The following is a 13,309-nucleotide window of genomic DNA, read 5'->3' as shown; positions in this document are numbered from 1 at the left end:
TTATATAGGATTTTTTTTCTTTTTCAGAGAGGAAGGGAGAAATAGAAACATCAATGATGAGTGAGAATCATTGATCAGCTGCCTCCTGCACACACCCCACTGGGGATTGAGCCCGCAATCCGGGGATATGCCCTTGACCGGAATCAAACCCGGGACCCTTCAGTCCGCAAGCCAACGCTCTATCCACTGAATCAAACCAGCTAGGGTGTATTTTATTATTTTTTAAATTTTGCATTGTTGGAGTTATATTAGGACATATCATAACTGACATTTTTCAAGTTAGAGCTACAAAAACTTTGATAGTGGGTGTTGAACAGGCTTCATTATGAATTCCTATTGCTAAAGAGTTGGTGGTATTCACCAAATAATTCTTTTATAATACTTAGAGACACATCAACTGGTTGTCTCCTGCTAACACCCCGGGGCCGAGAATTGAGCCTGCAACCAAGGCACGTGCCCTTGACCAGAATAGAATCCGCAATCCTTCAGTCTGTGAGCTGAAGCTCTATTCATTGAGCCAAATTGGCCAGGGTCAAAGTTCTTTGGTTTTGGTTTTTTTTTAATTGGCCTACTCTAGAATATATTGTCAAGTTTATTGTTCTCTAGTTCACTCAGTCTCCATGGTTCATTTCAGTCCTTAAGGTTGAGAAATGAATATATGGGTAGGTACATGTGTGTAAATATACAAGAGACACATTGTATAAATAAAGGTGCTCACACTACAATTGACTTGCCAGTTTAGGAATGCTAAAATGTTGTATGTGGGAGATGTTCTTTCCCAACAATTCTGAAATTTAGTTCATCACCCCCTAGTCCCGATAGCCCAGCAGGTGTCCTACTGCAGTGAGCAGCAACTCAGCTGCCACCTGGCAGGGAGAGAGAGAATGGCTTATCAATGTTCAGCATGGCTCCAGTCCCATCATTCTGAGCCACATAAGAACAAAGCCTGATTCTCTCCTTTCCTGATCTCACTGAATCTCATTAATTATAATTGTGCTTGGAAACTAGGCTCTTCCTTGTAACTAAGTGATAAAAGAAAATTCACCCTGCCCAACTATTTCTAACCCTATAAAGATGCCTCTGTAAAATTTCTAGAAAAATGGCAGTCACAGCCAACATATAAGGCCAATTTACTGCCTCTATGTAATAAACTGATAATAATTTTTAAACGTACAGGGGAAAAAAAGAATGAGTCCCTTTCATTATAAGGCCAGGAGCCCAGCCGCATGATTTGAAATCACACGGCCCTGCCTTGACGCCCGAACCTCTCCGCAGAGCTCCAGCGCACCTGGCCCAGCCCCCAAACCCTCTGGTCTTCTCTGGCTGCTTCAAGCCCTGCCCTCAGTCCCTCCAGTCGCCTCCAGCTGGCCCCATCTTCTCTGGGCGCCTCCCTGCTTCCACCCGTCTCCAAAGCAACGCGGCGGCTCCGCCCCATCATGGCACCAGAGGAGAGCATGGAAGCCTCCTGCCTGCTGCGCTGTGCTCCTTCCCCTGGCAGGTGGGCCGTGGGGCACTGAGTGTGAGCGGTGGGTGGGAAGGACTGGTGAGGGGGCGCTATGCGCTCTCACCCCTGCCCTCCTTGGCACGGGATGGTCCCGCCTCCTCCGGGCACCTCCTGCTTCCACCCCATCTTGGGAGCAATGCCCCAACTAATATGCTAATGACCTGGTCATTACCCCTTACAGCATATTGACATTAGCATATTAGCTCTTTATTAGTATAGATTAAGCAACCACAGTAATTCCATATCATGAAAAAGTCCAATAACGGTAATACACATAATCTAGAAGTAGACATTAGCTATTTTTTCAATATGCTTTTTCATATATATGTATAAATACATTGAAAGAAGGGAAAAAATGTTACTCCAACTGTGAAATGATAGTCTAAGAAAGAGGGCTGAATTGAGGAGGAAGAGTACCTTACTATGTAATATACACTATGCAAAGTCCTTCATATGCAGATTAGCCATTTTCAAGCAGTGTGCCACAAGAATTTTTAAAACATACATCACCTGACTATTTAGTCAGGGGCACTGACCTCTTTTCCCTTAGACCCATGGTCAGCAAACTGTGGCTCGCGAGCCACATGCGGCTCTTTGGCCCCTTGAGTGTGGCTCTTCCTAAGCCTTAGGAGTACCCTAATTAAGTTAGTAACAATGTACCTACCTATATAGTTTAAGTTTAAAAATTCTGGCTCTCAAAAGAAATTTCAATCGTTGTACTGTTGATATTTGGCTCTGTTGACTAATGAGTTTGCCAACCACTGCCTCAGACTATCAAATGAAAACTTGACAAGAGCCAATACAACAATAGCCATCCAGTGTGAATGAATCAAAATTATAGCTTTTTTTTTTTTTTGGTCAGACTGGCAAAAAATATAACATTTTTTGGTGTGCCACAGAATTTTAATAATTAGTTTATGTGTGCCATGAGATTTTTAAAAAAGGTTGAAAAATGCTGATATAGATGATCTCTTTTCATCCTCATAATGGTCCTATTAAGTAGTACTATTATTATCCCATTTTCTCGATAAGGAAAATGAGGCTCAGAAAAATTATGTAATTTACCCAAGTGACAGAATCAGGAATGAACTTGGAAACTCTGGCCCATGTTACATTATCGTCATCAGAGAATAAGTTCCCTGAGGAGCACAGAGTCATGCATCACACCATTCATCAAGGTGAAAGGGGGAGGGCAGTATTTCATAGAAAAAACAATTGTCAATCAGCCCTCTTGCCATGGGAGTGTCACCATCTGAGAACAATCATCCTGTCACTTCCCGCAGAAGTGAGAAAATGCCCCATCCTCAAAAGACCAGATAAGGGCCTGACACAACTAGTAATGTACCAAGTAGTATGTAGGAAGCCAGAGCCTAGAAAGGGGTGCAGGTTGCCTACCTCCTACCCCAGAGATTGGAAAGGACCTACAAGCCCCAAGCCCTCCATCCTGGGAAAATGAACCAATCCCTCAGTCCTGCTACTTCACATAACCTCTCTCCAAAGAAAAGCTCCATCAATTCCTATCACCAGCCCTAAACCCAACAGAGGTTTATGTGTCTTGGGGGACTCTAGTCCACTCCTCCTTAGTCTTCTAATATTCCAACCACCTAAAGGAAACACTCACTAATGTGTCTGAGACTGAAAAAACCCAGTGCCCAGAGGTATCTGCAAGTAAGACAACGCCCCAAAGTAACAATGGGCCCTCTGGGACACAGCCTCTGCCCTCTATGACTGCAACAGTGCTGTACCCCACCACTAGCCCCTCTCCACACCATGGGCGTTCCCACCGTGCACATCTCGGAGCCCTGCTTTTTGTCATGGGCAGAAGTATGTCAGTAAACCAGAGGTGAGAGCATCCTCATCACAGACAAGTATGCGTCATGGTGACTGCCGCAGAGACAGTTTGTGGGAAAGTGGGGCCACCTCAAATCACAGAAAGATTCTTGGAACTTGCAAAAATTCTACTTCAAACAAAGCAAAGCAGGGCAAGGGAAGGGAGCAGAGGGAATTTTAAGGGCCTGAGATTAAAAAGAAGTAAAGAATTAGTCACAAGTGAAAAGCTTCTAAGGTAGAAAATAGCAAGGATTATGGGAAGAAATTCAAACAAAAAAATGAAGACGAGAGTGGAACTATTTTTTAATGTTTCTTCAAGTAGCTAAGGACTTAATCCTCCTCCAACTGAGAGAGAGCTTTTATTTATCTGGTCAAAAGCTATTTTCATGTCATCTTCTTCACATAAAAATGCTCATGTTCTGTAATAATTCTGACCCAATAACTACCCATGGACACAAAGAAAGAGAGCTCTAGCAGGCACAGAGTCTTACAGAACTTAATCTTTAGCAATACTTCCAAGAAGCAATATCTGATTATTAAATCATCAGGCAATTTTATCCTTAATGAAATCTCAATTGTACTATTTCCAAATGTGTCTAGAAGCAACATACTGGTACCATAATCACTGATTCTAACCAACCAAACTGCTAATAATAACTGCTCTGAATTCTTTTTTTCTTTTTTTTAAAGAGACAAATTATATTTCTCATATAAAAGACTTCAATGTAAAAGTGCTACATCTTATTTTGTCAAATATGCTACATCTTATTATCAGTAGTTATAAGTAAACTATAATAGCATGAAGTCTCTAGTATCCTGAAATAAAAGTAACTTCAAATTACTATTTAGATAATTGTTATAAAACATGAATCTGAATTTTTCTCCCCACATCCTAAAAATCCTACCTGAGGTCAAAGCTATATTATTTATGTTAAATTTGCCTCAAATACAAATACTACACACAAACGTTGAATTTGTTAAAGAATAATATTAATATACCTTATCAAAGGGAATACCATACTTCTTCAACACTGAGGGAGATATCAACGTCATCTTGTGGCGAAGAAATGCATCACACCCTTGAAAACTGCTTGGGAAAAAACCTAAATGGAAATAAAATATAAGCATTCAGCAATGGATCAATTAAGATAAAATTTCAGATAGTTTTTTTAAGTTTTGTACTTCCTACAAAATGACAGCGTTATGCAAATATAGACCACTCTACAAAAAACAAAAACAAAAAAACAGCTCATACTAAAAATTAGAGTCAGAATTCTTAAAAATTAATACATACATACTTATATCACCAAAGGTTAACCTCACAAAAAGATCTACCAAGAGGTGTTTTCATAACATATAAAATTACTAAACCTGAAAATTTTTCAATTTGTAACATTTTTAAATTCAACCTGCCTAATATCTGACTAATAAACAAAGTATTAAGGGAGGTTAGCAGAGGCAAATGTATTTTAATAGAGGAATCTCTCATTTTAGACTCTTGGAAGTTGATCATTCAAGAAGCACTTGTCCCAATGCACGGCATACAGTAAACACAGAGCAGTTTCCCACCTTTCTTTGTTTCTTTCTGATCAATTTTAAACAGTTTAACTGCTACTAATTTCCTGATCGACTTACTGTCCAGCAACAGTCAAATACTTGGAAACCCAACTCTCCAACCTTATGGGAGTAGAGCTTTGAGGAGGCCTTCACATTAGAAAGCTAAACATGCAGCAACCCTTTTTTCTACAGTGTGTTACAAATCAAACCACAGTTGTTTTTCTCATTGCTGACTTCAACCCTGCAGTTCTGTCTCAGGCAGACTCTCATTAACGCAGTTACGCAGCTAGGAGAAAATGAATATGCTTGGTGCCCTGCTCGTTCCCTTTACTCAGAGGGAATGGAAAGAGAAGAGAAACATGGAAAAGACAGGAGAATCACAGACAAAGAACCCAGAGGAAAACAGAACTCATCAGGAAAACATGTGCAATGTTTACAAGTAAAGTGGTTCATGATCTTAACTCTCTTACCGCCAAAATGAAGATAAAACCACTGAAAATGTTACTTATCTAACTCTGTGGCTCACTATGTGCAAACAGGTAAAAAATGTGACCACTTTGACAAAAGAATGATCAGAACTCATTAACTAATCATGTATCATTTTAATCTCTTAGAATAGTGGGGTTCTACAGGAATATTTTTAATGTAAATAAGCTTTAATTGATGCCACCATCGAGTGTGTGAGGCCACAGATCATCAAAAGGAAACAAATCAAACAGCCAGGAAAGAGCCATTCGGGTATAAGGAACCACCTGCAAAAAGCAGTACAATCTGCTTAAGCATCTGCACCTGGATTTTTAAAAAGAAAAATAGAAATATAAAAAAAAAATACATGCCAAAAAAAACATCAGAAATACTGTCATTTTCTACAATGCCAATGGGAATAAAAGGGATGATTTTGTTTCATACGGTTACTTGATGCAGTCTTCTATTTATGGTTAACACTCATAATACATAAATGGAAGATAAAGTATATGGCAAATAAGCAACTTTCGAAAGAATGCAAACCTCAGTGAATGGAGAGAAAGTACCACATGGATGGAATGGTCACATGTACACAACACAATGTCCTGAGGCCTACATCACAGCGTAAAGGACAGCAGGGAGGTCCCCACGCACTAAACCCATGGAAACACTTTAATAATATGATTTAGATGGCTCTATCAAACTTCTCAAATCTGTAACTTTGTGTAGCTCTAAATGAATTACATTTTAAATTAAAATCAATGCAGAAAAGGGAGTCTATTTAATTTTCCTTTGCTATGGATTTGTAATCAGGACCTGAACAATGTGGTGACTGGTCATAAGTGAATTTAAATTGGAAAATCATTGAAGGAAGGTAATTTGCAGTATATTAAGAACTTCACATTGTTTCAGAATTTATATTTACAACAGGCTATCAGAATTATATTTTATATCACCCTGGAAAAATTCATGAACAGCACAAATTATATACAAAGCATGTATGTCAAAATGAATTTTACCTCAAAACACCTGCAGGAATACATGGATCATATCCACCCTCACTCCACAGACCATGAAAATTATTTTATTCAACATATACACAAGCCAATATAACCAGAATATTATTAAACATAATGTGATAATATATTTTAAAACTCCAAAGTAGCCCAGCTGAGGTGGCTCTCCTCTCTCTCTTCTTCCCTTCCCTTTCCTCCCCTTCCCTCCCCTCCCCTCCCCTCCCCTTCCCTTCTCTTCTCTCTCTCTCATCCTCTGCATCTCTCTCTCCTTCTCCCTCACCACCTCCACCTCTGCCTCTCCCTCTCTCTAGGCATGTACTTGGGTGAGGATTATTTAAAAATAAAAAAAAAATCAATGGTTACTGCCCTGGCCAGCTAGGTTGTGGGTTCGATCCTTAGTCAGGGTGGAGTATATGGTAAGCAAACTGATCAATGTTTCTCACTCACATCGATGTCCCTGTCTCTCTCTTCTCTCCCTTTCATCAATAAAAACATCCTCAGGTGAGGATTTTTTTTTAAAAGAAGTCAATGGGCCCTAGCCGGTTTGGCCCAGTGGATAAAGCATCGGTCTGCGGACTGAAGGGGGGAGGGGAAGGGGAAGGGGAGGGGGAGGAGGTGGGTGAGGAGGAGAAGGAGTCAATGGTTACTAAACCTTAAAAATCATCTCATTCCCTTAGGCCTGTTACCCAAATCAAGCAGTGCTGTTCACAAGTAACAAACTTCTCCCCCATAAAAGAGTTCTAAAAATCAAGTACAGCTAGGGTTAAACTATGTTGATTCATGTTTTACTTTGAATTCACCTATAGGTTCTTCCATATTTTCTCTAACTCTGCTGTTTTAAAATTAAATATGAAATTTTAGTCTGAATTCCGAATTACTCACAAATGGGTTTCAATGTAAAAATCCTAAAAAGATCAAACTGAGAAGATAATCAGTTATTTCACATTCCAAGCTATGGAGACTAGTCTTATTCTCCCCATACCAACTCCTCTCTACAAGTAACACATTGGTTTCTATGACAGACCAATGAGTTCTCAATAAAATGATATCTAATTTGGGGGTCAAAAAATCTGAAAGAACTGTTTGGAAATAAAACTGCATTTCTACTAAACTATTATATAGTAAGAACACATACTTTCCATTTTAAATAAACATTCAAAAATTAGAACAACTGAAATATTGCATAGAATTCATGGAACAAAATAGTTTAAACATTTATTCCAAGAAGAATCAATTCTTGTGAATAGAGCACCCAAGAGAAAGGGAAGAGCAATAACATCAAGTTACAACAGACTACTCAGAAAGTTGCTTTTTTGGGTCTATAGCTTGTTTATATCATCTTCAAAGATGGGACACTGCTATCTGTCAATTCCCTAACAAAATAAAGTCAGTATGTGTTTTTTTCTTTAAGATATTATACAGTGGTAAGCAAGCAAAGGTGGTCTTTCAATCCAAACATTTTAGAGAGATGAAGGCTAGCATACTAAGGAATATATACTCCAGAGATCCCAATAGAGCCCTGAAACCCTAAAAGCACCCCACAACCACCTTTGGTGAGACTGCCATGGTACTGCTAGGAGTTGTGCAGCACGGGAAGTATAGAATCACGTAAGCCCTCCCAAGGATCAGGACATATCCAAGATTGCCCTGTATTTAGTGTAAAACTGCTCATATGTAAGAAGCACTATTCTAAGTGACAGAAACGAGATAGAAAAGTCTACATATTATATAATTCACTTCTATGACATTCTAGGGACAGAAATCAGATTAGTGGCTGCCAGTGGCTTGGGGGAGGGATTCGTGAAAAGGACATAAGATAACTTTATCAGGATACTATTATATATCTCAGTAATGGTGGTAGTTACTACACTATTGCATATATTGTCAAAACTCAATAAACAGTATATTCAAAGGGGGTGGCTTATACTGTAAGTGCATTTTACCTCAATCAATCTGATCCCCCAAAAAATCATTACATTCTTAAATTGTGTTAGAAATAGAACAGATTTGTTCTAAAAATAGTGTGTTCTTTCTATCAGAGAAAAATTTTTCCAAATTGTCAACTGGTTTACACTTTCTAATATGTTAGCTATTACTAAAAAAAATTCTTTTAAAATCCCAATCCCATATGACAAACACAAACACATGCTGAGGCTATTAAGTCACCAAAGTTTCAAAAATTAAAAAGATTGGGAAAAGATTCAAAAATTAAAGTTTAGTATCAGTTTCTATGGGTATATTAACAATAGTTTGGAGAAGTTGAAATTAGTTATTAATTGCTTAGGAAAAAAAGGAAGAAGAGAAAAGAAACAGGAGGGAGGAAATATGGAGAAACAAATAATAAGGGGGGGAATACAGAAAAAGGATATGGAAGGATTGCTTCTGTGAGAAATACTTTTTAGATAGCATCTACACCTGAAAGCTTATTAATGGAATAAGCCAATGAGCTACATTACGTGGGAAGAAGCCTGGTCGTTTTTATCCACATTCCTGCATAAGAGGTCAACATTAGGTGTTGAAGCTATAGTTGGCCTCTCCATGCTTCCTACCGTTCATGGAACAAGTAGTTACTCAGGCCTGGTAGAAAATTACCACACTGCAGGCTTCACTCAGCTCCAAGTGTCCATAATCCATCAACATCTCTACTGGTACAGATACAGCCCCACTGAGCTCTGCAGGAGGACGGCCAGGAGGAGTCCCTATTGGTCTTGGTATTGAGAAGGACGGTGGTTCTGCCCAATGTAACAGGTATGTGGGTCCATTACATGTGGTTTTTACTGCATCCTGAGGTCACTTTGCTTCAGGTCCCGCTTCCCCCCGCCCCGCCCGCTTGAATGGACAGATGGACCACACATACAGAGGTCACCAGGACTCCCCAGGCTATGCACTTGGGGCTCCAACAGGTCACAGTCAAACTAACCAGGATTTCCCTAGGCCAGCTTCACCCTGCAGAATCAAAGAATTCTCAGTTTCCTCCCAAGGTAATTCCTCCCTGCGAGCTGGCATTCCCTTCCTGAGTTCTTCCTCCCTACTCCCTACTGTCACTTCTCAGAACTGTATTTCATCCCACATTCAAATTCTACTAGCTTGGTGTATGTTATATATTACCATCCGACGTCTAAAATTCTACTAAGACAGAAACATAGCTGACTAAAAATATTCAGAAATCTAAACACAGACAATGACATCTAATATCAAATGATGAGGAAATTACCTTTAGGGATTGTCTCACTACTCTTGATGCAGCTCAACTGACAATGACATGAAAATAAACACCATGACACACCACATATTGTTGAGGCATGAAATAGGCAGAAAGGCAGATGATATATCATTGGACTTCTTCATTTTTTATGGCTTAAGGGGAACCTTAAAATTGATTGTTTATAATCAGAGGTATTTTATTTATTAACCTTTTAAAACCAGAAATTTTAATATAATATTTTCAGACTATCATCTAAATCAAGCTTAGAAAATAATGTATTTACCAATTTGAGAACTTGCAAAAGTACATTTTCCTAATTCCAACACAGAGGTATGAGAACAGGTCAATTTCAAATATGATCACAGAATTAAAAATGACTTCATTATTGCTGCTCTTCTAATCTCGATAGCATCTCTTTTGGAACAAACCTTTTTTTAAGGGATTTGACAACTGCATCCCAGAAATGCACAAATATGCCCAATTTTGAATATAATTTGAGAAAATCCACAGACTGCCTACATCCCACCACAGATGCTGGTCTACCTCCTGGGATAAGGATCCCAGCACATAAGACTAAGAATCTGCTCCACAGGCTTACAGTCAAGATTCCTAGTCATTTAAACACATAAACATACACACTCCAAAGGTAACTATTTTAAAAAACCATGAACTAAGTTAATCCTTCCTAACAATGATTCTTCTGTTCCGTTTTGCTGAATATTGTTCTTTTAATAAAGTCAAAACTAAAACACCTGTTGCAAGTAAACATAAGGACCTAAAATAATTTATTCAGTTCTAACATCCTGTCATTTAAAACAAGATTTCTACTGATCATTCACACTTCTAAAATCAGCTGCACAAAGTCCAAACTCATATATTCTTTCCCCAGTAACCAAAATTTGGACCAAAGTAAGTCATCTTTAATATTTCTTAAATATAGGCATGTTATTCACAATAAGAAATCAATGGAATTCAGTCCTGCACAAAACATTTTAGCCATTCCCAATTGTCTTTAATCCATATTTTGCTTAACTTAATAGAAGAGCAAAGATATTCTCTCCTTTCTAAAATGGATGAGATTTAGACATTCTAAAAACTGGAAATCTTCAAAACTGTCACTTATGATTTAACATTATACCTCTATTCTACTTTATACTTTCCATTCAATTGTATCAAACCAAAATTAGAAAGAATGCAATAGCACTACAGGCGAACATAGCAAGTATAAAAATTGCAAAAATTCACTGGAGATTTTTTATTACATTTATGTCTACATAATATTGAAAAAAACCTGTATAAATGAGAAAGTGGCTAAAGAGCAAAATCAAACTCCTGGCTTTATTAGGTGCAGGCCTAATGTCTTTCAGATAAAATATTTATAGGTGCCACAGTCAATCAAGATTTCAACAGGAACCGAAGATGAAAGCATTCATGCATAAAAGGCAAGTGTGATAATTATGATATGGAGACAAGATAATGGAAAACATCCGAGGCCACTTTTCACTTTGTGTATCAAGTGCTGCCTTGACCCAGCCATCCTGCAATGCGCCATCACATTTACTGTTACTTTATCATTTTAATTACTTAGCAGAATTCAATTAATTTGGCTGGCATGTAGTCAGCAGATGGGAATCCTTCACTATCTTACAGGGTCTTTTCCCTGTGTCATTTCTAAAAATAATGCTGCAAGACAGGTTTGAATAAACATGCAGCTGAGTATAAAATTCTTGTCCATCCTTCAAGTTTATTAACCTCTTACTGATTAAAGAAATGGCACCTATTTTCCTGGAATGTCATTTTCAGATAGATTATGTCAAAGTGGTGACAGATTCTAGCCAAAATTTCAGAATGACTCTATACTGTAAAGTTTACACCGGCTCCACTTTAAAATTCTCAGGGTGCAAATAGAAAATAGTGGGATAATTACTACAGAGAAGAGGATAGTTCCGCATGCAGATTTAGCACAAAGTTCCCTGCCTATGTATTTAAGGATTACAGGAATCATTTTCTAAGCTGTGTTCTACATAATCTGTTATCCAGAACTAGAATTCATCTGCCTTAGCATTCATGAAAATAGTCCTCAACAAAGTTCAAGGTTACAACTACATTGCTATTATTACTATAATGTATTACGTTATAAAAACACTAAGGCTTTGTAGTTATTACTTGCCAAAATTATAATAATGTTTCTTACAAATGTGACATGTAACTGTTCTTTCTAATTCTCTTATAATTTGGAGGAAAGTAATTTTCAGATGTTATTAACTATTTCTCTTCAGAACTGTCAAGTCAAAGAATGCAGTTTCTCAGTAAGGCCATTTCCTTATAAAAAGAAAGCTACATACAGCAGGGTCGAAATTCCTTTCGTACTAGAAGGCAAACCTAACTTTCCAATGAAACTTAGATTAGTACCTGACTAAAGGGCAATATTCACTGAGGATTTAATCCTGAATAAAGACCAAACATCTTATGTTTAGTTGTCACTCAATAAAACTTCACTTTCCCCTGGAAAGAAGTCACTCTCAGCCTTGGTAAGGGTGACTAGCAGAACAGATGATGAGGCTGGCAGGAGGTGAATCTGATTCTTCTCCCTTGTATAAGCAGACGAGGGTAAGGTTGCCTGGTATATCTTTAAGACAGAGAAGAAAAAAGGGAAGGAGCTATCTGCAAACACAAGTGAACACAAAGTAAAACCATCAATAAGCTTCCTAGAAATAATTAGGGGTAAAGCCAAAAGATAATGATAAGATAATAATTCAAGTTCAAGTAAAGAATGTTTAAATTTGCCAGTCTAAGAAGACATACACTCTCACACTCATCCAGTAACCTGGGACCATTCATCTTCATATTTCCATAAGGGCAGTCCCAGGCCAAGGATGCCAAATGAGAACTGGGAGTCAGAAGTCCCCTTTGGTGAAATGATCTGGCAACATAAAAAGTATTCATAAAAAGTATTCATAAAACACCCTTAGATGTGGCACTTTGGAATTTATCTCAAGGATGTAACTTAAAAGAAGGAAAAATATTATCGACACAATGATGTTAATACATTATATAAAAGAGAAAAATATTGGAAATAACCAAGATAGTTATATGCAGTCACTTGATGAAATACCAAGCAGCCAACTAAAATAACCATGAATATTATACATTAATGTGAAAAAAAGTTAAAAATTATTCAATGAGAAGCATTTCAAAGCCAATAACTTAAAAAGAATAAAATTAACTCATTGACATTCTATACTGTAAAAAACCCTCAAAAACTATGAACCTATCTGGATGAGAAGCACAGAAAGCAAGTTTACCTTGAGCTAGTCGTTCAAGCCGTTTCCCATGCTCCGGGGGTATTGCATACCTAAAATTTTAAACATAAAGGAAGATTTTAGGTTCATAACTGTTCAGCTACTTCCTAAGATATCTACTCCTAAATAATGTCATGTAAAAAAATTCAATAACAAAATCTACTTAGATGAACTGAGTAGAGATCAGAAAAACAATCACAGAGTCATATCCCTCGGACAAAGGACAGAGGGCAAATAAACTCTTAAGTCACTGATTTCAATGCCAGGTTCACCATCCCAACCACATTCGAAAGATTAGGGAACAAAGGCCCAAACTGCTGAGTCAGGAGGCAGCTAGCCACTGCACGGAGACGAGACCTCTCTCCCAACAATCATAGCAACCCAGAAATCCAGGGCTTTTTTTGGTTGTATGTAATTTCTTTATTGATTA

At 37.9% G+C, this 13,309-nt stretch overlaps 1 protein-coding gene across 4 annotated transcripts in view; it reads right to left on the bottom strand.

Moving 5' to 3' along the window:
- KDM4C (lysine (K)-specific demethylase 4C) overlaps nucleotides 1–13,309 on the bottom strand; it is a 354,050-nt gene that overhangs the window by 258,893 nt on the left and 81,848 nt on the right. For all 4 annotated transcript variants that reach the window (XM_015571205.1, XM_006774842.2, XM_006774843.2 and 1 more), the window contains 2 exons: nucleotides 12,883–12,932; nucleotides 4,334–4,437 (listed from right to left, as the gene is read on the bottom strand). In XM_015571205.1, coding sequence (XP_015426691.1) covers nucleotides 4,334–4,437; nucleotides 12,883–12,932 — 154 coding nt within the window. The remainder of the gene's footprint in view (nucleotides 1–4,333; nucleotides 4,438–12,882; nucleotides 12,933–13,309) is intronic.

The sequence above is a fragment of the Myotis davidii genome, unplaced genomic scaffold (genome assembly GCF_000327345.1).
Source record: "Myotis davidii unplaced genomic scaffold, ASM32734v1 scaffold408, whole genome shotgun sequence".
NCBI lineage: Eukaryota > Metazoa > Chordata > Mammalia > Chiroptera > Vespertilionidae > Myotis > Myotis davidii.
This window is presented reverse-complemented; position numbering and strand designations above follow the sequence as displayed.